Source organism: Ranitomeya imitator, chromosome 4 (assembly GCF_032444005.1).
Source record: "Ranitomeya imitator isolate aRanImi1 chromosome 4, aRanImi1.pri, whole genome shotgun sequence".
In the NCBI taxonomy this organism is placed as follows: domain Eukaryota; kingdom Metazoa; phylum Chordata; class Amphibia; order Anura; family Dendrobatidae; genus Ranitomeya; species Ranitomeya imitator.
In genome coordinates, this window is record NC_091285.1 from 230210525 (window position 1) to 230238288 (window position 27764).

Genomic DNA, 27764 nt, shown 5'->3' on the forward strand with positions numbered 1-27764 from the left:
GATGCTGTGGTAGCCATGCTGGTTCAGTATGCCTTCAATTTTGAATAAATCCCCAACACTGTCACCAGCAAAGCACCCCCACACCATCACACCTCCTCCTCCATGCTTCACGGTGGGAACCAGGCATGTAGAGTCCATTCATTCACCTTTTCTGCGTCGCACAAAGACATGGTGGTTGGAACCAAAGATCTCAAATTTGGACTCATCAGACCAAAGCACAGATTTCCACTGGTCTAATGTCCATTCCTTGTGTTCTTTAGCCCAAACAAGTATCATCTGTTTGTTGCCTGTCCTTAGCAGTGGTTTCCTAGAAGCTATTTTACAATGAAGGCCTGCGGCACAAAGTCTCCTCTTAACAGTTGTTGTAGAGATGTGTCTGCTGCTAGAACTCTGTGTGGCATTGACCTGGTCTCTAATCTGAGCTGCTGTTAACCTGCGATTTTTCTGAGGCTGGTGACTCGGATAAACTTATCCTCAGAAGCAGAGGTGACTCTTGGTCTTCCTTTCCTGGGGTGGTCCTCATGTGAGCCAGTTTCTTTGTAGCGCTTGATGGTTTTTGCCACTGCACTTGGGGACACTTTCAAAGTTTGTCCAATTTTTTGCACTGACTGACCTTCATTTCTTAAAGTAATGATGGCCACTCGTTTTTCTTTACTTAGCTGCTTTTTTTTTTGCCATAATACAAACTCTAACAGTCTATTCAGTAGGACTATCAGCTGTGTATCCACCAGACTTCTGCACAACACAACTGATGGTCCCAACCCCATTTATAAGGCAAGAAATCCCACTTATTAAACCTGACAGGGCACACCTGTGAAGTGAAAACCATTCCTGGTGACTACCTCTTGAAGCTCATCAGGAGAATGCCAAGAGTGTGCAAAGCAGTGATCAAAGCAAAAGGTGGCTACTTTGAACAACCTAGAATATAATACATATTTTCAGTTGTTTTTTGTTAAGTATATAATTCTACATGTGTTAATTCATAGTTTTGATGCCTTCAGTGTGAATGTACAATTTTCATAGTTAAGAAAATACAGAACACTTTTGGTCTGTACTGTATATATATTTAAAAAAATAAAGTAAAGAACAAAAAAAGAAAAATATCAATCCAATAAATACATGTATTTATGTAAAAACAAAAATAAATGAAAAAAGTACACATTTGCTATTGCCACATCCAGAATAATCAGATCTAAAAAACTGTCCCACTAGTTATCCACTTCAGTGAACACCTAAAAAAATAAAAAAAGAGGAAGAAAATATGCTTCATCTTCATACCGCTCAACAATAAGTGTAATAAAGCATGATCAAAAAGACAAATATAATGGTACCGGTGAAAAATGTCATCTTGTCCTGCAAAACACAAGCTGCCATGCAGCTAAGTCAGCAGGAAAATATACAGAAACAATTTATAGCTCACAGAATAAAGCGATGCAAAAATAATTATTTTTTCTATAAAAGTTTTTATTGTGTAAAGTACCAAAACATAAAAAAATGATATAAATGTGGTATTATTGTAATCGTACTAATCAGAAGAATAAAGCTGCCTTACCAATTTTACCACACCCGGATCGGCATTTAAAAAAAAACAAAAAAAAACAATTCATGATTTGCTGGTTTTTGTTCATTCTGCCTCCCAAAAACCAAAATAGAAAGAGATAAAAAATATATATAATCTGCCCAAAAATGGTTCCAATAACTGGTCCCGCTAAGAACAAGCCCTTGCATTACTCTGTCAGCTGAAATATGGAAAAAAAATATGGAGATACAAAAACTTGTTTTTTCAATTAAAAGCATCTTTTAGTGTGTGACAGCAGCCAAACATAAAAAAACATAGTAAAAAAATAAATAAAACAAATTCTTCACCTGCTGTTGATTTTTTAATTTTTGCTGCTCAAAGAATGAATGGCTAGGCTTACATTTATCCTGTACTCTGTGCTGAGCGCTGATACCGGGAATTTCTTCTAAATCTCTGAAATACTTGATTAGATGGAACTCATGAAGGAAGGTTCCCTATACTGAAGCAGATGGAGGCACTGCAGATGCAGTCTGGCCTTCGATCACGCGGTATCAGTCTTTTTAGGCATTCAAAAAAGTGCGGTCAGCCACAGTTTTGTGTACTTCTGAAAATGACAAAGCTGAAAAGAGTCCAGAGTAACTTTGCTGCCTTACTATAGTGAGTGGCTCCTTCGGATGTTTTTTTAATCTGAATCACGTCACTTGGAGATTTAGATGGAAAACCCAAAGTAAGTGCTAAGCATAGCGCACTGGATGAATGTGATCCCAAACATTATGCAAAATGTTCCAAATAAAAGCTTCAACTCAATTCACAAAGCAAGCAAGTCCCCACTCAGATCTGTAATCTGTTAATGGAAATATAGGGGGCATCCATGTAACTGGTAGTGCAATGGCTCTGGAAAAGCACTATAGCTCCTTGCCCCCCAAAAAATTCAGCAAATTCTGCACTCCCAAAACTAAATGCCCCCTACCTTCTGAGCCCCACATTGTGCAAAAACCACATTTAGAATTCACATGTTTTGCATTTTTGTAGCGATGGCAGCTCGCCTTATTTACAGGTGCATGTCTAAAGAGGCATGAGCTGGGCATTACAATGTACTGGTGACTACAACGTACTGGGCACTAAAATGGCAGTTTGCCATTTTCACTCAGCAACATCTTTTACTGCTGGATTATGGGAAAAACCCATGGAGTCAATTGTGATTTCACCTGTAGATAAATTAACAAAGGTTTAGAATTTCCCAAATGGGTCACTTGAGGGGAGATTCTGCTCTTCTAGCACTTAGGGGATCTGTATAAGGAGTCTGCAAACTATTGCAAGAAAATCTGCGCTCCAGGAGGCAAATAGTGCTCCATTTCTCCCGGGTCTCTCTGTATGGCTAGTCAGTACTGTACAGCCACATATTGGGTATTTCTATATTCAGCAGAAATTATGGTACACACGTTAATGTGGTGTTAATATGATCAATATTTTCTCCTGCAATCCTTGGGAAAATGAAAATATTTGGGGCTAAAACAACATAAATAAGTTTTTCCATTTTCGCAGATCAACGTTGTGAAATTCTTTGAACCACCACCTGTGGGTTCCAGGTTCTCATCACACATCTAGATAAATTCTTTGAGGGGTCTAGTTTACAAAATATGGTCACTGGTGGGACATTTCCACTGTTCCGGTACATCAGTGGCTCTCCAAATGTGATATGACACCTGTAGACCATTTCATCAAAGTCTGTATCCAAAAACATCACTCCTTCCTTTCTGAGCCTGCTGTGAACCTAAACAATGTTTTTTTTTCTCCTGGTTATCTGCATACTCAGTAGAAATTGCAAAACAAATTGTAAAGTGAATTTTCTCCTTTTACTTGTCAAAAAAAATTGGGGCTAAAAAACATTTTTGTGGGAAAAATTAGATTTTTTTATTTTCACAAATCTAAGTTATAAACTTCTGTGAAGCACCTGGGGGTTCAAAGTGCTCACCACACATCTAGATAAGTTTCTTGATGGGTATAGTGTCAAAAATGGTGTCACTTGTGGGGTGTTTCCACTGTTTAAGCACATCAGAGGACCACCAATTGTAACATGGTGTCTGCTAAATATTCCCACACATTTTGCATTTAAAAAGTGAAATGGAGCTCTTTCCCTTCGGAGCCGTGCCATGTGCCCAAACAGTTGTCTTTCTCCAGAAATTGGGTATCAGCATACTCAGGAGAAATTTCACATCAAATTGTATGGTACAATTTCTCCAGTTACACTTGTGAAAATTTAAAAAATTGCGTCTGAAGTAAAATTTTTCAGAAAAAAAGTTAAATGTTCAATTTTTCTTCCACACTTCTTCAGTTCATGTGAAGCACCTAAAGGGTTAATAAACTTCTTGTATGTGGTATTGAGCACCTTGAGGGATGCACTTTTTAGAATGGTATCACTTTTGGGTATTTTCTGTCATATAGACCCCCCAAAGTCACTTCAAATGACATGAGGTCCCTAAAAATAGTTTTGTAAATTTTGTTGAAAAAATGAGAAAATGCTGATCGACTTTCAACCCTTCTGACTTCCTAACAAAAAAAATGATCTTTCACAAACTGTGCTGATGTAAAGTAGACATGTGGTAACTGTTCTTTATTAATTATTTTGTGTGACATAACTCTCTGGTTTAATGGCATAAAAATTAAAAGTTTGAAAACTGCTATATTTTCACCAAATTTCCATTTTTTCACAAAGAAATGGAAGTTATATTAAAGAAATTGTAGGACAGCCATGAAGTACAATATGTCTTGAAAAAACAATCTGAGAATACGTGGGATCCGTTGAAGTGTTCCAGAGTTATTACCACATAAAGTAAAACAATTATAAAATTTGGCCTGGTCAAGAAGGTGAAAACAGGCTCGTGGGTGGAGTTAATGTCACTACAATAGATTTTTAATAACATTTAGTTGAAATAGATATAAAATATAAAAACAAAATATAACAAAGATTTGAAACAAGAGTTTTTTTGTTTTCTTCACAACCGAACACTTTTATAGGTCAAAAAGAGTCACTGATCCCCCTTTTTCTTGTGTTGCTTTTTCCTACTTTTTAGTTCTACACCAAAAAAACTTGCGAGCTTCCGTTTATCTCTATTATCTTTTTTTACACTTTAAAGCTGATGTTCTTAGGCCTACAGCTACATTATGACCTTTGCAATACAAAGTGTTACTTTATCATTTGGTCCAAGTATTTTCAATAAGGATATTAAAATTTGGAGCGCATTTTCCAGCACCAACTATCTGGCATCAAGACTTCATTATTACAGCATGCGATCTAACGGATATACAGTGGGGAAAACATGTAGTCAGCCACCAATTGTGCAAGTTCTCCCACTTAAAAAGAGGACAGAGGCCTGTAATTGACATCATAGGTAAACCACAACTATGAGAGTCAAAATTAGAAAACAAATCCAGAAAATTGCCTTGTCTGATTTGGCAAAATATATTTTGCAAATTATGGTGGGAAATAAGGAATTGGTCACCTAAAAACATGCAAGATTTCTGGCTCTCACAGACCTGTAACTTCTTCTTTAGGAAACTCCTCTGTCCTCCACTCATTACCTCTAGTAATGACATGTGTTTGAACTTGTTATCAGTATAAAAGACACCTGTCCACAACGCCAAATAGTCACAACTCCAAACTCCACCACGGTGATGACCAAAGAGCTGTCGAAAGACAACAGAAACAAAATTGTAGCCCTGCACCAGGCTGGGAAGACTGAATCTGCAATAGACAAGCAGCTTGGTGTGATGAAATCAACTGTGGGAGCAATAAGAAAATGGAAGCCAAACAAGACCACTGATAATCTCCCATCTCTGGGGCTCCACGCAAGATCTTACCCTGTGGGGTTAAAATGATCACAAGAACGGTGAGCAAAAAACCCAGAACCACACGGAGGGACCAAGTGAATTACCTGCATAGAGCTGGGACCACTGTAACAAAGGCTACCATAAGTAACACACTACGCCACCAGGGACTTAAGGCAGTACATGTCCAAGCCCCTTCTGAAGTTTGCTACAGAGCATATGGATTATCCAGAAGAGTATTGGGAGAATGTCATATGGTCTTATGAAACAAAAGTAGAACTGTTTGGTAGAAACAAAACTCATCATGTTTGGAGGAGACAGCATGCTGAGTTTCATCCAAAGAACACCATACCTACTGTGAAGCATGGGGGTGGCAACATCATGCTTTTGGGCTGTTTCTTTGCAAAGGGCCCAGGATGACTGATCCATGCACATGAAAGAATGGGGCCACGTGTCGTGAGATTCTGAGTACAGATCTCCTTCCATCATCAATGGTATTGAAGATGAAACGTGGATGGGTCTATCAGTATGATAATGATCCCAAGCACACAGCCAGGGCAACGAAGGAGCCAGTCTCCAGATTTCAACCCCATAGAAAACCTTTGGAGGGAGTTGAAAGTACAGGTCCTTCTCAAAAAATTAGCATATAGTGTTAAATTTCATTATTTACCATAATGTAATGATTACAATTAAACTTTCATATATTATAGATTCATTATCCACCAACTGAAATTTGTCAGGTCTTTTATTGTTTTAATACTGATAATTTTGGCATACAACTCCTGATAACCCAAAAAACCTGTCTCAATAAATTAGCATATCAAGAAAAGGTTCTCTAAACGACCTATTACCCTAATCTTCTGAATCAACTAATTAACTCTAAACACATGCAAAAGATACCTGAGGCTTTTATAAACTCCCTGCCTGGTTCATTACTCAAAACCCCCATCATGGGTAAGACTAGCGACCTGACAGATGTCAAGAAGGCCATTATTGACACCCTCAAGCAAGAGGGTAAGACCCAGAAAGAAATTTCTCAACAAATAGGCTGTTCCCAGAGTGCTGTATCAAGGCACCTCAATGGTAAGTCTGTTGGAAGGAAACAATGTGGCAGAAAACGCTGTACAACGAGAAGAGGAGACCGGACCCTGAGGAAGATTGTGGAGAAGGACCGATTCCAGACCTTGGGGAACCTGAGGAAGCAGTGGACTGAGTCTGGTGTGGAAACATCCAGAGCCACCGTGCACAGGCGTGTGCAGGAAATGGGCTACAGGTGCCGCATTCCCCAGGTAAAGCCACTTTTGAACCATAAACAGCGGCAGAGGCGCCTGACCTGGGCTACAGAGAAGCAGCACTGGACTGTTGCTAAGTGGTCCCAAGTACTTTTTTCTGATGAAAGCAAATTTTGCATGTCATTCGGAAATCAAGGTGCCAGTGTGTGCCAACCTTGTTAGGACTTACAGAAGACGTTTGACCTCTGTCATTGCCAACAAAGGATATATAACAAAATATTGAGATGAACTTTTGTTAATTACCACTTATTTTCTATCATAATTTGCAAAATAAATCTTGTCAAATCAAAAAAGGTGATTTTATGTATTTGTTTTCTCATTTTGACTCTCATAGTTGTGGTCTACCTATAATGTCAAATGCAGGCCTCTCTCAGCTTTTTAAGTGGGAGAACTTGCACAATTGGTGGCTGACCAAATACTTTTTGCCACACTGTACTTTACTAGATTCCTATGACACACAGTGAGTATTTAGAGTTAAACTACGTTCTACTCTAATTTTCTTCAAACGCTCTTTTATGTTGTTACTTGGCTATCACATTGGAAAGTATCTCACGCCACTGATCTTGCTGGGGAATACTTCGTAAGGGTTACTGTTAATATATGTAGCCTCTAATACTGAACCGATATCTGGCTGAGTGTTCAGATAATTAACTTTTATGTCAGAGAATACCACAAATATTTCATGGGCAATGTACAAGAACCAAGAATAATACCAACAGACAAAACATTTCCTTCGTAACCATAAAATGACCATAATCTTTACAGGAGAAGACAGAAAAATTGTGCTAAGTGACCACATGTGATGAATAACACTCAAAAACTTAGCATCAGTCATAGATTATTTCCTACTGGTCCAGACAATGGAATTCCTGGCATAGGTTTTTGTGTATTGCAAAACGGCAATTTCTTTGGGGTGGAAAAGGGGTGTGGGGATGTAGGCGCAGACAGCTATAAAGCAGAACATGTGAATACATAAAATTCTATTATGCGTGGTCTATGAATCTAGTTAGAAGTTGCCTTTAATTGACTTAACAGTATAGTTAATACAACATATTAGGCACAAATAAATTATACAATATACTGAAATGAGACCAGACTCTCCTACGACAGAATTGTGCATCCTTTTCATTATAAAGCTTCATCATGGGAACGATTTGCAACTATGGCGGGGAAAGTACAGCATTCAATCGCCCCCATGTGACAGCAGCCTAACTGGGGAAGACAAAACAAGAAACTATACACATTTTTTTTCTCCTAATGAGCGGTTTAATGACACTTTTATTTCAGCTCTCCAAAGGAAGGTGCATTACTTCAATTAAATCTTTTAATTAGAAATATATAACTATTGGAAGCATTCTTGTAAATCACAGTATGCATAATACAGGACTGGGGAACAGAAATGTATGCGAGGTTAATAGCTAGCAGAGAACATAATTAAAGTTTCCAGTTGCACATCATGAAACCGACGCACTGCTAACTATCCAAGGACAATGAAAGGATAATAACTGTACACTCAACAGAAGAGTTCATTGCATGATAACTAGCTGAACTGCGACATTCTGATCAATCAATTACTCATCAAGTTGGAGCTTCACTTAATGCCTACTTTGACCGGCGCCATCAGAACACAATTGTAAATGACTAAGCTTAAATAAGACAATCTGGCTTCTTCACAACCAGAACTTAAAACTCCCTTTGTGCAAATCCCTGGAAAGTAGAGTAGGTGGGCTGCGAAGTAACAATCTGAGATTCAGAGAACGGCGATATAGTTATTCATCTTATTGCTGAACTTCAGATATTTGTGGCTTTTCCAATGGTAAAAAAAAACCCAGAAAGAATCCTTACACTCAATATAATATTTCATGATGCACAAGTTATTACAGTTACATTTCCATTAAAAACATCTAGCGTAACTGCTCACTTCACTTTCAATAAATAAGAGGGCGACATAGGGCAGCATGGTTTTAGGACAATTGTAAAGGTAAAACAATATCAAAAATTAATAAATACTTGTCCAAAAAAGTACTTTAGCCATGGATATCAAATATAGTGATAGACTAGCTATCAAACAATACATATAACAGGGGGGGAGAATAAACTCCAGGAGATAGCCAAAGTCCATAAAAATGCTTTATTGTGCAGGGCATAAAGATGGTGACAGCAACAGGTGATCACCAGACATAGTAAAAAAGCAGGGGCACTGGGAGCCCACAGATGCCGTTAAAGTATATAGAACATAGTCATAATAAACATTGCTGGGCGAAACGTATATACAGCGGCTTCTTTAGAAAACAACATAGGTAAATGTCATACAGAAAAAACACATAGATGTAAATCATCCCAGCTCAGCAGAATAAGAGCTGGATGTATAACCAGATACAATTAGTATGACATACAGCACACCAAAAATAATAGATACATCACCCAAGCAATATCGGCAGGTGCAGGCAGATAGAGGGATCCCAGCGCCCGCCCCAACGCGCGTTTCGGGAAACCTTCGTCAGGGGGCACGCTGAATAATGATTAAGCAGAGGTTTAAAAGGCCGTGTACCGGAAGTGCAGGGGCTGTGGGCGCCGGAAATGCTAGAACGCTCCCTAGCAACCAAATAGAGCGTGCTCCATACTATGTATGCGGTAAGCGGTGTACCGGAAGTACTGAAGCTGTGAGCACAGGAAGTACTCAGGCGTCACCTTCACTTTCAGACAAGTTCATCTACTTTAACCCCTTCACGACCCCTGCTGTACTAGTACTGCGCAGGTTGTGTCTCCCTCTTTGATGCTGGCTCCGGTGGTGAGCCCACATCGTAACCGGCACATGTCAGCTGTTTTGAACAGCTGACATGTGCACGGAACAGTCGCAGGTGGAAACGCGATCCAACCGCGGCTATTAACTCGTTAAATGCCGCTGTCAAACTCTGACTGCAGCATTTATAGCGCGCGTCCGACCATCGGGCCGTATATATCCGCCCATTGGGCCGTAAATCCACCCACCCCTGTCAAGTGATCGTGGGTCACCGGTGGGTTGGCATGACAACCAGAGGTCTCCTGGAGACTGGCTTGCTATGAGCACCACCCAGTTGTGGGCACTCATAGCAAGTGAGCAATTCTACTACATACAGGTGATCTGATCATCGCCTGTATGTAGCAGAGCCGATGGGGTTATGGCAGCTTCTAGTCTCCCATGGAGACTATTGAAGCATACCAAAAGTAAAAAAAAATAACCCCTTGACACCCCACGGTGGTTTGCATTGTAATGACCATGCCAATTTTTACAATTCTGACCACTGTCCCTTTATGAGGTTATAACTCTGGAACGCTTGCATGGATCCCAGTGATCCTGACATTGATTTCTCATGACATATTGTACTTCATGTCAGTGGTAAAATTTCCTCGACATTACTTGCGTTTATTTGTAAAAAAAACGGAATTTTGGCAAAAATCTTGAAACTTTTGTAATTTTCCAACGTTGAATTTTCATGCCCTTAAATCACAGAGATATGTCACACAAAATACTTAAAAAGTAACATTTTCCACATGTCTACTTTACATCAGCACAATTTTGGAACCAACATTTTTTTGTTAGGGAGTTATAAGGGTTAAAATTTGACCAGCAATTTCTCATTTTTACAACACCATTTTTTTTTTTAGGGACCACATCACATTTCAAGTCACTTTGAGGGGTCTATATGATAGAAAATACCAAGTTTGACACCTTTCTAAAAACTGCACCCCTCAAGGTGCTCAAAACCACATTCAATTAGTGTATTAACCCCTTCAGGTGTTTCACAGGAATTTTTGGAATGTTTAAAAAAAAAATTAACAAAAAAATTTACTTCAGTTCCAATTTGTTTTATTTTACCATGGGTAAAAGGAGAAACTGGACCTTTAGAAATTGTTGTACAATTTGTCCTGAGTACGCAGATACCCCATATGTGGGGGAAACCACTGTTTGGGCGCATGGCAGAGCTCGGAAGTAAAGGAGCGCCGTTTGACTTTCCAATGCAAAATTGGCTGGAATTGAGATAGGACGCCATATTGCGTTTGGAGAGCCCCTGATGTGCCTAAACAATGGAAACCACCCACAAGTGACACCATTTTGGAAAGTAGACCCCCTAAGGAACTTATCTAGATTTGTGGTGAGCACTTTATCCCACCAAGTGCTTCACAGAAATTAATAATGTAGAGCCGTAAAAATAAAAAAAATCATATTTTTTCACAAAAATGATTTTTCGCCCCCAATTTTTTGCATTTCTCAAGGGTAACAGAAGAAATTGGACCCCAAAAGTTGTTGTCCAATGTGTCCTGAGTACGCGTATACCCCGTATGTGGGGGGAACCACCGTTTGGGCGCATGGCAGAGCTCGGAAGGGAAGGAGCGCCGTTTGGAATGCAGACTTAGATGGAATGATCTGCAGGTGTCACATTGCGTTTGCAGAGCCCCTAATGTACATAAACAGTAGAAACCCCCCACAAGTGACCCCATATTGGAAACTAGACCCCCCCAAAGAAATTATCTAGATGTGAGAACTTTGAAGACCCCAAGGGTTTCACTCCAATTTATAATGCAGAGCTGTGAAAATAAAAAAAAAATTCCCACAAAAATTACTTTTTAGCCCCCAGTTTTGTATTTTCCCAAGGGCAACAGGAGAAATTGGACCCCAAAAGTTGTAGTCCAATTTGTCCTGAGTACGCTGATACCTCATATGTTGGGGTAAACCCCTGTTTGGGCACACAGGAGAGCTCGGAAGGGAAGGAGCACTGTTTTACATTTTCAATGCAGAATTGGCTGGAATTGAGATTGGATGCCATGTCGCATTTGGAGAGCTCCTGATGTGCCTAAACAGTGGAAACTCCCCAATTCTAACTCCAACCCTAACCTGAACACACCCCTAACCCTAACCTTAACCACACCCCTAATCCGAACACGCCCCTAACCCGAATCCCAACCCTATCCCGAATCCCATTGCTTCCCTATGCCACCAGAATGCTGCAATCATGTTTGATTACAGTGATCCGGGGGTTAAAGTGCCGGGAGCGGTCCGTGACTGCTCCTGGCATGAAGTGCCGGATGTCAGCTGTGATAATCAGCAGACACCCGGCAGCGGCCGGCCACGCTCCCCGCGTGAGCGGGGCTGATCGCGCATTCCCGTCCATGGGAATTAAGTCCCAGGTAACATGGACGGGATAGTACGTCCTATGGCAGAAAGGGGTTAAAAAAAATATAAAAGTTTAAATCACCCCCCTTATGCCCCATTCAAAATAAAACAATAAAAAAATCAAACATACGCATATTTGGTATCGCTGCGTTCAGAATCGCCATATCTATCAATAAAAACAAAAAGATTAACCTGATCGCTAAACAGCATAGCGAGAAAAAAAAGTCAAAACGCCAGAATTACGCTTTTTTGGTCGTCTCAACATTGCATTAAAATGCAATAACGGGTGATCATAAGATCATATCTGACATCAAAATGGTATCATTAGAAATGTCAGCTCGGCACGCAAAAAATAAGCCCTCACTGAACCCGAGATCACGAAAAATGGAGACGCTACGGGTATCGGAAAACGCGCATTTTTTTTTAAACAAACTATGGATTTTTTTTTCACCACTTAAATAAAAAATAACCTAGACATGTTTGGTGTCTATGAACTCGTATTGACCTGGAGAATCATATGGGCAGGTCAGTTTTAGCATTTGGTGAACATGATAAAAAAAACTCCAAAAAATCGTTGTGGAAATGAACTTTTTTTGCAATTTCACCGCACTTCGATTTTTTTCCCTGTTTTGGAGTACATGATATGGTAAAACCAATAGTGTCGTTCAAAAGTACAACTTATCCTGCAAAAAAACATGCCCTCACATGGCCATACTGACGGAAAAATAAAAAAGTTATGGCTCTGAGAAGAAGGGGAGCGAAAAACAGAAACAGAAATGAAAACAGGCAAGGTCTTGAAGGGTTTAATAGTGTGCTAAATAGACAAATCCACTAACATTTAACCCCTTCACCCTGGGCCATTTTCCGTTTTTCCTCCCCTTCTAACAAGAGCCATAACTTTTATATTTTTTATCAATATGGCAGTATGAGGGGGGATTTTTAGCAGGACAAATTGTACTTTTGATTTCACCATATAGTCTACTGGAAAACAAATTCCAAGTGTGGTGAAATTGCACAAAAACTGCAATTCCACAATTGTTTTTTTTGAGTATTTCATTTACCATGTTTATTATATGGTAACACTGACCTGGCAATATGATCCTCTGGGTCAGTATGAGTACGGAGATACCAAAAATGTAAATTTTTTTTATTTAAGTGGTGAAAAAAAAAAAACTGTAAATTGTGCTTGAAAAATGATCTGTTATTGCAATATTGCGGCGGACAAAAAAATAGTAATTCTGGAGTTTTGATTTTTTCTCTCGTTACACTGTTTATCGATTGGATTACCTTATATACTCAAGTATAAGCCGAAACCCCTATTTTTGCCACAAAAAACTGGGAAAACTTATTGACTCAAGTATAAGCTTAGGGTGGAAAATGCAGCAGCTACTGGTAAATTTCAAAAATAAAAATAGATACCAATAAAAGTAAAATTGATTGAGACATCCGTAGGTTAAGTGTTTTTGAATATCCATTTTGAATCAGGAGCCCCATATAATGCTCCATACAGTTCATGATGGGCCCCATAAGATGCTCCATACAAAATACGCCCCATATAATGCTCCATAAAGTTCATGATGGACCCCATAAGATGCTCCATATTAAAATATGCCCCATATAATGCTGCACAAAGGTTAATGGCCCCATAAGATGCTCCATAGATTATGCCCCATATAATGCTGCACAAAGGTTAATGGCCCCATAAGATGCTCCATAGATTATGCCCCATATAATACTGCACAAAGGTTGATGGCCCTTATAAGATGCGCCATAGATTATGCCCCATATAATGCTGCACAAAGGTTGATGGCCCCATAGGATGCTCCATAGAATATTATGCCTCGCATAATGCTGCACAAAGTTTGATGGCCCCATAAGATGCTCCATGGATTATGCCCCATATAATACTGCACAAAGGTTGATGGCCCCATAAGATGCTCCATAGATTATGCCCCATATAATGCTGCGCAAAGGTTGATGGCCCCATAAGATGCTCAATAGAATATTATGTCCCATATAATGTTGCTCAAAGGTTGATGGCCCCATAAGATGCTCCATAGAATATTATGCCCCATATAATGCTGCACAAAAGTTGATGGCCCCATAAGATGCTCCACAGATTATGCCCAATACAATGCTGAACAAAGATTGATGGCCCCATAAGGTGCTCCATAGATTATTCTCCATAGCACATAATGCCCCATATGCTGCTGCGATGAACAAAAATGACATATTCGCCTCTCGTCACTCAGGCCCCCGGAACTTGCGATATTCACCTGTCCCCATTCCACCGCTGCGCGCCGCTGTCTTCCGTCTCTCTGTAGTGACTGTTCAGGCAAGGGCACACACTAACCACGTCATCGCGCACTCTGACCTGAACGTCACAGCCAGAGGACGTGGAAGACGGAGCCCGGCGGTGGAACGGGGACAAGTGAATATTGCACAATGATCACCATCCCCGTTACACTCACCCTCCCGGCGCAGTCCCTGCTTCTCTGTCGTCCCGGGCTGGCAGCTTGTTCCTGTGTTCAGCTGTCACTGGTAGTGCTCATTAAAGTAATGAATATGCGCTCCACCCCTACGGGAGTGGAGTCTCGTCCATATTCATTACTTTAATGAGCGGTACCACGTGACCGCTGAACACAGGAAGAGTTGCCAGCGCCCAGAGACCATCGCATTGCATTGGAAAAGCAGGGAACGCGCTGGGAGCAGGTGTTATGAACAGGTAATTCAGAACCACAATGGACCTTGAAGTTCAGAGCACACAAGGTGACCTGACATTTACCAAAAACATAGGACGAGCTCTGAGACGTGGAAACTCTGCTGACCGCAATCCCTAATCCTATCACACCACACTAGAGGTAGCCGTGGATTGCGCCTAACGCTCCCTATGCAACTCGGCACAGCCTGAGAAACTAACTAGCCCTGAAGATAGAAAAATAAGCCTACCTTGCCTCAGAGAAATTCCCCAAAGGAAAAGGCAGCCCCCCACATATAATGACTGTGAGTAAAGATGAAATACAAACACAGAGATGAAATAGATTTAGCAAAGTGAGGCCCGACTTACTGAATAGACCGAGGATAGGAAAGATAGCTTTGCGGTCAACACAAAAACCTACAAACAACCACGCAGAGGGGCAAAAAGACCCTCCGCACCGACTAACGGTACGGATGTGCTCCCTCTGCGTCTCAGAGCTTCCAGCAAGCAAGAAAAACCAATATAGCAAGCTGGACAGAAAATATAGCAAACAAAAATAACACAAGCAGAACTTAGCTTATGCAGGAAAGAGAGGCCACAGGAACGATCTAGGAGGAAGCAAGACCAATACTAGAACATTGACTGGAGGCCAGGATCAAAGCTCCAGGTGGAGTTAAATAGAGCAGCACCTAACGACTTAACCTCATCACCTGAGGAAGGAAACTCAGAAGCCGCAGTACCACTATCATCCACCAAAGGAAGCTTATAGACAGAACCAGCCGCAGTACCACTCACGACCACAGGAGGGAGCTTGGCCACAGAATTCACAACAGTACCCCCCCATGAGGAGGGGTCACCGAACCCTCACCAGAGCCCCCAGGCCGACCAGGATGAGCCACATGAAAGGCACGAACCAGATCGGCAGCATGGACATCAGAGGCAAAGACCCAGGAATTATCTTCCTGACCATAACCTTTCCACTTAACCAGATACTGGAGTTTCCGTCTCGAAACACGAGAATCCAAAATCTTCTCCACAATATACTCCAATTCCCCTTCAACCAAAACCAGAGCAGGAGGATCAATAGATGGAACCACAGGTGCCACGTATCTCCGCAACAATGACCTATGGAACACGTTATGGATGGAAAAAGAAGCTGGAAGAGTCAAACGAAAAGACACAGGATTAAGAACCTCAGAAATCCTATATGGACCAATGAAACGAGGCTTAAATTTAGGAGAGGAAACCTTCATAGGAATATAACGAGATGACAACCAAACCAAATCCCCAACACGAAGTCGGGGACCCACACAGCGCCTGCGGTTAGCGAAACGTTGAGCCTTCTCCTGGGACAAAGTCAGATTGTCCACTACATGAGTCCAAATCTGCTGCAACCTATCCACCACAGTATCCACACCAGGACAGTCCGAAGACTCAACCTGCCCTGAAGAGAAACGAGGGTGGAACCCAGAATTGCAGAAGAATGGCGAAACCAAAGTAGCCGAGCTGGCAAAAAGGACACCCAATCATCCTGATCAGCAGAAACAAAACATCTCAGATATGTTTCCAAGGTCTGATTGGTTTGTTCAGTCTGGCCATTTGTCTGAGGATGGAAAGCCGAGGAAAAAGACAAATCAATGCCCATCCTAGCACAAAAGGCTCGCCAAAACCTCGAAACAAACTGGGAACCTCTGTCAGAAACGATGTTCTCTGGAATGCCATGTAAACGAACCACATGCTGAAAAAACAATGGCACCAAATCAGAGGAGGAAGGCAATTTAGACAAGGGCACCAAATGGACCATCTTAGAGAAGCGATCACAAACCACCCAAATGACCGACATTCTTTGAGAGACGGGGAGATCCGAAATAAAATCCATAGAGATATGCGTCCAAGGCCTCTTCGGGACCGGCAAGGGCAAAAGCAACCCACTGGCACGAGAACAACAGGGCTTAGCCCGAGCACAAATCCCACAGGACTGCACAAAAGAACGCACATCCCGCAACAGAGACGGCCACCAAAAGGATCTAGCCACCAAATCTCTGGTACCAAAGATTCCAGGATGACCAGCCAACACCGAACAATGAACCTCAGAGATAACTTTATTCGTCCACCTATCAGGGACAAACAGTTTCTCCGCTGGGCAACGGTCAGGTCTATTAGCCTGAAATTTTTGCAGCACCCGCCGCAAATCAGGGGAGATGGCAGACAAAATTACCCCCTCTTTGAGAATACCCGCCGGCTCAGACAAACCCGGAGAATCGGGCAGAAAACTCCTAGACAGGGCATCCACCTTCACATTTTTAGAGCCCGGAAGGTACGAAACCACAAAGTCAAAATGGGAGAAAAACAGCGACCAACGAGCCTGTCTAGGATTGAACCGTTTGGCAGACTCGAGATAAGTCAAGTTTTTGTGATCAGTCAAGACCACCACGCGATGCTTAGCTCCTTCAAGCCAATGACGCCACTCCTCGAATGCCCACTTCATGGCTAGCAACTCTCGATTGCCAACATCATAATTTCGCTCAGCAGGCGAAAATTTCCTGGAAAAGAAGGCGCATGGTTTTATCACCGAGCAATCAGAACTTCTCTGCGACAAAACAGCCCCTGCTCCAATTTCGGAAGCATCAACCTCGACCTGGAACGGAGGCGAAACGTCTGGTTGGCACAACACAGGGGCAGAAGAAAAACGACGCTTCAACTCCTGAAAAGCTTCCACAGCAGCAGAAGACCAATTGACCACATCAGCACCCTTCTTGGTTAAATCAGTCAACGGTTTAGCAATGCTAGAAAAATTAGCGATGAAGCGACGATAAAAATTAGCAAAGCCCAGGAACTTCTGCAGACTCTTCAGAGATGTTGGCTGAGTCCAATCATAAATGGCCTGAACTTTAACAGGGTCCATCTCGATAGTAGAAGGAGAAAAAATGAACCCCAAAAATGAAATCTTCTGAACACCAAAGAGACACTTTGACCCCTTCACAAACAAAGAATTAGCACGTAGGACCTGGAACACCATTCTGACCTGCTTCACATGAGACTCCCAATCATCCGAGAAGACCAAAATATCATCCAAGTATACAATCAGGAATTTATCCAGGTACTCTCGGAAGATGTCATGCATAAAGGACTGAAACACTGATGGAGCATTAGAAAGTCCGAATGGCATAACCAGGTACTCAAAATGGCCTTCGGGCGTATTAAATGCTGTTTTCCATTCATCGCCCCGTTTGATACGCACAAGATTATACGCACCACGAAGATCTATCTTGGTGAACAAACTAGCCCCCTTAATCCGAGCAAACAAATCAGACAGCAGCGGCAAGGTGTACTGAAATTTGACCGTAATTTTATTTAGAAGGCGGTAATCAATACAAGGTCTCAGCGAACCATCCTTCTTGGCCACAAAAAAGAAACCCGCTCCCAATGGCGACGATGACAGGCGAATATGACCCTTCTCCAAAGACTCCTTCACGTAACTCCGCATAGCGGCGTGCTCAGGTACAGATAAATTAAACAGTCGACCCTTAGGAAACTTACTACCAGGAATCAAATCGATAGCACAATCACAATCCCTATGCGGAGGTAGGGCATTGGACTTGGGCTCATCGAATACATCCCGGTAATCAGACAAGAACTCTGGGACCTCAGAAGGGGTGGATGATGAGATAGACAGAAATGGAACATCACCATGTGCCCCCTGACAACCCCAGCTGGACACAGACATAGATTTCCAATCTAATACTGGGTTATGGACTTGTAGCCATGGCAACCCCAACACGACCACATCATGCAGATTATGCAACACCAGAAAGCGAATATCCTCCTGGTGCGCAGGAGCCATGCACATGGTCAGCTGGGTCCAATACTGAGGCTTATTTTTGGCCAAAGGCGTAGCATCAATTCCTCTCAATGGAATAGGACACTGCAAGGGCTCCAAGACAAACCCACAGCGCCTAGCAAACTCCAAGTCCATCAAATTCAGGGCAGCGCCTGAATCCACAAATGCCATGACAGAATAGGAAGACAAAGAGCAGATCAAAGTAACGGACAAAAGAAATTTCGACTGTACCGTACCAATGGTGGCAGACCTAGCGAACCGCTTAGTGCGCTTAGGACAATCGGAGATAGCATGAGTGGAATCACCACAGTAGAAACACAGCCCATTCTGACGTCTGTGTTCTTGCCTTTCAGCTCTGGTCAAAGTCCTATCGCACTGCATAGGCTCAGGTTTATGCTCAGATAATACCGCCAAATGGTGCACAGATTTACGCTCGCGCAAGCGTCGACCGATCTGAATGGCCTAAGACATAGACTCATTCAGACCAGCAGGCATATGAAATCCCACCATGACATCCTTAAGGGCTTCAGAGAGACCCTTTCTGAAAATAGCTGCCAGCGCACATTCATTCCATTGAGTGAGCACGGACCACTTTCTAAACTTCTGACAATAAATCTCTATCTCATCCTGACCCTGACACAGAGCCAGCAAATTTTTCTCTGCCTGATCCACTGAATTAGGTTCGTCGTACAGCAATCCGAGCGCCAGAAAAAACGCATCAACATTACACAATGCAGGATCTCCTGGCGCAAGGGAAAATGCCCAGTCTTGAGGGTCGCCACGTAATAAAGAAATAATGATTTTAACTTGTTGAACTGGGTCACCAGAGGAGCGGGGTTTCAAAGCCAGAAACAGTTTACAATTATTTTTAAAATTAAAAAACTTAGCTCTATCTCCAGAAAATAACTCAGGAATAGGAATTTTAGGTTCTAACATAGGATTCTGAACCACTAAATCTTGAATGTTCTGTACTCTTATAGTGAGATTATCCATCAAAGAGGACAGACCCTGAATGTCCATGTCCACACCTGTGTTCTGAACCACCCTGATGTAAAGGGGAAAAGAAAGACAGAACACAGTGCAAAGAAAAAAAAATGGTCTCAGAACTTCTCTTTTCCCTCTATTGAGAAGCATTAGTACTTTGGGCCTCCAGTACTGTTATGAACAGGTAATTCAGAACCACAATGGACCTTGAAGTTCAGAGCACACAAGGTGACCTGACATTTACCAAAAACATAGGACGAGCTCTGAGACGTGGAAACTCTGCTGACCGCAATCCCTAATCCTATCACACCACACTAGAGGTAGCCGTGGATTGCGCCTAACGCTCCCTATGCAACTCGGCACAGCCTGAGAAACTAACTAGCCCTGAAGATAGAAAAATAAGCCTACCTTGCCTCAGAGAAATTCCCCAAAGGTAAAGGCAACCTCCCACATATAATGACTGTGAGTAAAGATGAAATACAAACACAGAGATGAAATAGATTTAGCAAAGTGAGGCCCGACTTACTGAATAGACCGAGGATAGGAAAGATAGCTTTGCGGTCAACACAAAAACCTACAAACAACCACGCAGAGGGGCAAAAAGAACCTCCGCACCGACTAACGGTACGGAGGTGCTCCCTCTGCGTCTCAGAGCTTCCAGCAAGCAAGAAAAACCAATATAGCAAGCTGGACAGAAAATATAGCAAACAAAAATAACACAAGCAGAACTTAGCTTATGCAGGAAAGAGAGGCCACAGGAACGATCCAGGAGGAAGCAAGACCAATACTAGAACATTGACTGGAGGCCAGGATCAAAGCACCAGGTGGAGTTAAATAGAGCAGCACCTAACGACTTAACCTCATCACCTGAGGAAGGAAACTCAGAAGCCGCAGTACCACTCTCATCCACCAAAGGAAGCTTATAGACAGAACCAGCTGCAGTACCACTCACGACCACAGGAGGGAGCTTGGCCACAGAATTCACAACAAGCAGGTGAGTATGATGTGAGAGCCGCCGCTCTCCGTCTCCGCCGACCCCCTGGGAATGACTCGACTGTAAGCCGAGAGGGGCACTTTCGGCCTAAAAAAAATGGGCTGAAAATCTCGGCTTATACTCGAGTATATTCGGTAATTTATTATTCAATAATTCAATATTCAATAATTCAATATTCTTGCACATTTCTGAATGCAGCAATACCAAATTTGTGTATATTTTATTGTTTCATTTTCAGTGGGGCAAAAGGGATCATTTGAACTTCTGTTTTTTTTATACATATTTTTAAAACCTTTTTTATCCACTTTTAATTTTATTTAATAGTCCCCATTGGAGACTTGAAGCTGCAATCATCCAATATATAGCAGTGCTTCAGCCAGCATTCATAGGAGAATTGTATGACAGGCACGGGGGTCATCAGCAGATCCCCAGCTGTTATGACAACCCATCAGGGCCACACGATCATATAACAGGGCCATCAATGGCGAGGATGAATAACGCACTTCCTACTGAAGCGTCTTAAATCCCGCTGTCAGTGATTGACAGCAGGAATTAACTGGCTAACAGCCTTGGGCGGAGCAACACTCTACCCGTGCCTGTTAAGTCAGCCATCATGTGTTGGTAATGATGCGGGTTCAGCATGTGAGCACGCATCAGAGTCAGGGACATGACATACACTATGACGTTAATATACATTATATGTCATGATGGGGTTAAACATTATGTTGTTTTACCCTACAGACGTCACTCCAAAGTGCCCGCCATGAGATGTACCCCTTCTAACTTTCTGCCCACTAGCAACCTTAAGACAGGGGTGGCATACAGCAGATGGGGAGGGTATGAATGAGTATTGTTACAAAAGCTCCTTCCACAATTATTTTGCTGTGTAAACAGGATGCCAATAACCCAATGAACAAGCAAAATACTCGTTCATAGGGTGTGAAATGATCTTTAGCGCAGAAACGGATGAGTTACTGGACTTATTACACTGATGTTGCTCACAACAACTTGGGTGCACATAAAGACAACAAGACTATGCTTTTACCAGAGTTTTCTGTGACATATTTGTATTAGTAGATACTTTGTAAATATTACTTTAGAAAAATAAATTAGCAATTTTGGAACATCCTTTTAGAACTCTGCCTTGTACTATTCCTATTTTATTCCACCCTGAAATGCATTACTAAATTGACAATTGGGCAGAGAATTGGCATTGTAAAAGTGTCCTTACATATGCGGACATTACCCAATCAATCAGTGCTGACAGCGTCAGACTGTGTAATAACTTAGCCTATTGACTAAGGGTACCGTCACACACTGCCATTTCGATCGCTACGACGGTGCGATTCGTGACGTTCCAGTGATATCGTTACGATATCGCTGTGTCTGACACGCAGCAGCGATCAGGGATCCTGCTGAGAATCGTACGTCGTAGCAGATCGTTTGGAACTTTGTTTCATCGCTGGATCTCCCGCTGGCATCGCTAGATCGGTGTGTGTGACACCGATCTAGCGATGCGATCCAGCGATGCGTTCGCTTGTAACCAGGGTAAACATCGGGTCACGAAGTGCAGGGCCGCGCTTAGTAACCCGATGTTTACCCTGGTTACCAGCGTAAAACTAAAAAAAAACAAACAGCACATACATACATTCTGGTGTCCGTCAGGTCCCTTGCCGTCTGCTTCCCGCACTGTGACTGCCGGCCGTAAAGTGAAAGCAGAGCACAGCGGCTGTGTTTTCACTTTCACTTTACGGCCGGCAGTCAGTGAGTGCGGGAAGCAGACGGCAAGGGACCTGACGGACACCAGAATGTAAGTATGTGCTGTTTGTTTTTTTTTTAGTTTTACGCTTGTAACCAGGGTAAACATCGGGTTACTAAGCGCGGTCCTGCGCTTAGTAACCCGATGTTTACCCTGGTTACCTGGGGACCTCGGCATCCTTGGTCGCTGGAGAGCTGTCTGTGTGACAGCTCTCCAGCGACCACATTACGATTTACCTACGATCACGGCCAGGTCATATCGCTGGTCGTGATCGTAGGTAAATCGTATAGTGTGACGGTACCCTAAGAGAATTACAGTACAATGCCTAGTACTCAATTAGACCACTTTTAGATTTTATGGTGGCAGTATGAAGGAATACAATTAATTGATAAAATAGACACTTAACCTCAACACAAAATGTCATATAGTCACTGGGGTGTGTGGAGAGGGCTCAGGAACTGTGCTCTCTCAATATGTGGTAAATGCTTGCTAGGTTATACAGTTGGCATCTGTATCACCTAATAAACGTATTGGGAGGTACGGCTCTGTACTTTGCGACCACTAAGCAACATATGGGGCTGCTGAGTTCTATCCCATATAGCATGTAGTTTTGGCTGCGGCTGGAGTGGATTTAAGCTGATCGGTTGGGGTGATGGACCCCAGCAATCTCATATTGATGACATGTCCAAAAGATAAAGTGTAGTACTATTGGTTGAAAATGTGAGCTTCTTGGAATTTGATGGTGAAGTCATTTTATTACTTTTTTCAATGAATATCAAAGTAACAGCTTTCCAATCAACTGCAGAGAAGAAAACTGAATAAAAACAACCATGGCTGCATTACCGGTAGTATTGAGTCAAAAAATGTTTTTTATATAAAAAGTTATGACAGATACATAGTACCCTTCTTACTGGGTCTCCCTCCAATCACAGTAATGTGGGTCCCATTTTTCCCAACTTAATGGCACAATTTATTGAAATGTATAAACTTTCAATACAGCGACATCATGCATGCTCAACCACACTTCATTCAGCAGGGTTCCACATGCTATCTACCCTTTGGATAACAGATGTTTTGATTATGAAAACCCCTTAAAAACTTTTTTTTTAAATTCTCTATTTTGGCTGAGAACGTGCACAGAGATCATCACATAATGATTACGTGTCTATGGACCTATGTTACAAAGCAGGCCACTTACCGAAGCATATGAGCTGCATTGAAGACAACATCAAATTCAGAGCTGTCCAATTCTGCAGCTTTCTTGGCCATTTTTGCTGCTTCTACAATACGACCTTCTTCCAGAAGAAACTGGCCTAAAATGCAAATACATATAATCAGATGTCAAGAAATGAATTCAGTGGTAGAGGAAACGCAGCTGTCAGTGAGCACATTCATGCTTTATCTTGGTGATGGATGTCGTCTGCCTCATCCTACCTTTTCCTATGCTGCAATCATTAACTCCCCTGCAATAATTCAATCCAGAATGAAAAGTCTTCGTGTTCTACCTCTACACAGAGAGCAGGGCCAGGAAAGTTTTTTTTTTCTTTTATTAAGTGATTAAATCTGACCAAAAAACTTTTAGAACCAATTAGCAGCTATCAGATGACCACATAAAGCACTTTATGTTATCTGTGTTTCGCTTTTCTGATGTCTCATCATGACCAAGCAAAGCAGAACTTACTCCAGTAAGGTGGTCAATGAATAATATTAAAAAAAGTGTAAGACGATAAAACATAAGATAACACCAGTGATATGTTCCACATATCCTGACGTGTGTAGTTCGAGTTGGGAGATATTTAGGATATACAGTACATAATTACGGTATATTACAGACAGTCAATGGTTTTTCTTGCATATGACAAAAAAGTATATAATTTCTATGGAGGCCCGATGCTATCGCATGGGGAGGGCGGTAATGTCACGATGGGGCAGGCTTTGCAGCGTTGAGAATCTCTCCCCCCCATGTGATCACCCACCTATACACTCTCTTTCCCCATGTGCTGACTTCTCCCATCTGTGCTCTCTTCTTTGACCTGTCTACACCATATGCTATCCCCCTTGTCTGCTGTCTCTCTCCTTCCTGTGCTGTCCCGTTTGAGTGTGTGTGTGTGTGTGTGTGTGTGTATGTGGTGCATAGGGCGTATACAGTGTGTGTGTGAGTGTGTGTGCCACCAGCAGTTTCCATATTGAGACACCCATCACTTGGGAGTCCCAAAATGGCGGTCGGTGAACTTCCGCCGCTTGGAATTTTGGATCCGGACACATCTGGACGGAACAGGATGTGAAGATATTACAAGGTAAGTATATATTTAGATAGTAAGACATCAGAATCCTCTACAAAATTTGCAGAAAGGAGAGGGGGGACCCTTCAGTATATGATCGAACGACAATGCCAAAAACCCATGTAGAAAAGCCGCGGAGACACCATCACGTGTTTCTCAACGCAAGCAATAAATAGCCAGGTCTTTCACTGGGAAGGAACAACCACGGGAAGGGCAGCATCCAAAAAGGAAAACCACCTATGCCAAAACATGGTATCCATCCACAGACAGTTGTTTCGGGGTATTTGCCCCTCATCAGTGTGGAGTAGGAAACTGGCTATTAGGAGCAGTGCCTAGTCAAAGGACTATACACATAAGGATGAATGACCTCGGGGAGATCAAAACATCCAACACAGCGGAGACACAGCTGTTTGTGGATGGATACCATGTTTTGGCATAGGTGGTTTTCCTTTTTGGATGCTGCCCTTCCTGTTGTTGTTCCTTCCCGGTGAAAGACCTGAATATTTAGCGCTAGAGTTGAGAAACACGTGATGGTGTCTCCGCGGCTTTTCTACATGCATTAGCATATTTCCCATAAGGGATGGGGGCAGTGTTCTGGATCACTGCATTGAGAAACACGTGATGGTGTCTCCGCGGTGTTGGATGTTTTGATCTCCCCGAGGTCATTCATCCTTATGTTTATAGTCCTTTTACTAGGCAATGCTCCTAATAGCCAGTTTCCTACTCCACACTGATGATGGGCAAATACCCCAAAACAGCTGTCTGTGGATGGATACCATGTTTTGGCATAGGTGGTTTTCCTTTTTGAATGCTGCCCTTCCCGTGGTTGGTCCTTCCCGGTGAAAGACCTAACTATTTATTGCTTGCGTTGAGAAACACGTGATGGTGTCTCCGCGGCTTTTCTACATGCATTTGCATATTTCCCATAAGGGATGGGGGCAGTGTTCTGGATCACTGCGTTGAGAAACACGTGATGGTGTCTCCGCGGTGTTGGATGTTTTGATCTCCCCGAGGTCATTCATCCTTATGTTTATAATGCCAAAAACCCATCATAGGTTAAGAAGGAATTTGGCAGTAAATTAACCATTTGAAATTGTGATAACTTGAAGTTATCTTCCCAAAGCTTGAGTTGTTGCATGCTGTTCTGCTGCTCGACAACATACAGGTTAGTCTAGCAAGAAGTCAGTAACTGGATAATACTTTCTGCTGGATATCATGCACTGCAGCTCAGTTGTTTTGGCTTTACATCAAGTGCATTAGCGTCCTAATTCAGCGAAGGCTGGCATTTTAAACAAGGGCAAAATGCAGTGCGAGACACGTGATTCACTCTAATGAGGCGCAAACCGGCATTCAGTGTGCACAACAACACACATCTTACCCCAGCCAATGACTGGAGTACGATTTGTTGCATAAAGTACATCAAAACTCATCAAGAGATTGAAGAGCAGGGGTTGCCAAGACCCATTTTGCCACATCCCAGCTCCATTCACAGAGTTGAAGCTGGGAGAAAATGGCAAGGGAATGTAAAAGTTTGCAATAATTTTGAGACTTTCCAAACCTTTTTAAACCAGTTTTCTGGCATAAAAGCTTCAATGAATTGAGGTCTAAGTTTTGCTGATCAGCCAATGGCAGAGCCAGTCAGCACACCACCCTACTTTAATCTTCACTTGACAGTCAGTCCTTGACAGTTTTACCAGCATGGACTCACACTGGTTACATTACTCCTGTTAATCCCTTTTATCTGTGCCAAATTAATTGATACCTGTCACTGACCCTGAAATTACTAACCATCTGCTTCATTGATTACTAAGGGTACCGTCTCACAGTGGCACTTTTGTCGCTACGACGGTACGATCCGTGATGTTCCAGCGATATCCATACGATATCGCTGTGTCTGACACGCAGCAGCCATCAGGGACCCTGCTGAGAATCGTACGTCGAAGCAGATCGTTTGGAACTTTCTTTCGTCGCTGGATCTCCCGCTGTCATCGCTGGATCGGTGTGTGTGACACCGATCCAGCGATGCGTTCGCTTGTAACCAGGGTAAACATCGGGTAACTAAGCGCAGGGCCACGCTTAGTAACCCGATGTTTATCCTGGTTACCAGCGTAAAAGTAAAAAAAAACAAAACAGTACATACTTACATTCCGGTGTCCGTCAGGTCCCTTGCCGTCTGCTTCCCGCACTGACTGACTGCCGGCCGTAAAGTGAAAGCAGAGCACAGAGCGCTGTGCTCTGCTTTCACTTTACGGCCGGCAGTCAGTCAGTGCGGGAAGCAGACGGCAAGGGACAGACACCGGAATGTAAGTATGTAATGTTTGTTTTTTTTTTACGTTGGTAACCAGGGTAAACATCGGGTTACTAAGCGCGGCCCTGCGCTTAGTAACCCGATGTTTACCCTGGTTACCCGGGGACCTCGGCATCGTTGGTCGCTGGAGAGCTGTCTGTGTAACAGCTCTCCAGCGAACACACAACGACTTACCAACGATCACGGCCAGGTCGTATCGCTGGTCGTGATCGTTGGTAAATTGTATAGTGTAACGGTACCCTTACTCTGATTCAGTGCTCCTGATTCTGATCTCAGTACTCCATCTACTGTCTCTGCCTTCTTATTTTATCATTACATCCATCTCTCTCTGTGTTTTTCCTAGCAAGACAACTATCTCCTTCCAACTCACTTCACTGGCCAAAGGCTGGGCAGGGGTTGTGTAAGTCAAGATCTAAGTAAAGGAGTTATAACATGAAGGCTGTAGTGAATCTGGAACCTGTTAATATAAGTGGCTTACTCTGAAAGTCAGTTGGTGGAAGTGCTTTTTAGAGTTCCTAGATTCCCACATATGGACCTAGTATAACACTGTAATTGCAAAACTCATATGATAAAACAGCCACCAATGCATTGTTGCCATATATATTTTGCTTCCAATCACCAACTACATATATATCCATACATTAGAGCCCACTTTTCTAGCAAATATTGATAAATTCAGCAGTGGTGGACCCATGTGACAGGGTCACTGCTGGCAGAGGCAGGAGATGCGGAGGGCTCCAGGCCGGTAGGACAGGGTGCTCAGTGCTGGCAAGAGTTGGGCCATGGCTGTGGGCCTCAGGCTGGTATGACCAGACTAGATGTTCAATGGTGTAGGGGCTCCACCGACATTTTGTGAAAGCCCGGAGCCCTGCACTTTCCTTACTTTCAAATGCGGTGGACTCAGTGAAAATGGCTACCAGAGGCAGCGCATACACAATTGAGATCTCAGGAGCAGAGATCTCGACACATGAGATCTTGGTGTAGAGATCTTATCTTGTGCATGCGTTACATCTGGTGGGCATTTTCCCGGGTTTTCACAAAATATCGGCAGAGCCCCCGAACCACCGAACACCTGGGGCCCACAGCTATTGCCTGACTCCTGCC

At 42.6% G+C, this 27764-nt stretch overlaps 1 protein-coding gene across 2 annotated transcripts in view; it reads right to left on the reverse strand.

Annotated features, from left to right (window-relative positions):
• The window catches only part of TMTC2 (transmembrane O-mannosyltransferase targeting cadherins 2), a 459093-nt gene that overhangs the window by 51723 nt on the left and 379606 nt on the right, over window positions 1-27764 (reverse strand). For both annotated transcript variants that reach the window (XM_069764402.1, XM_069764403.1), the window contains exon 10: window positions 23269-23383. In XM_069764402.1, the coding sequence (XP_069620503.1) occupies window positions 23269-23383 (115 nt within the window). The remainder of the gene's footprint in view (window positions 1-23268; window positions 23384-27764) is intronic.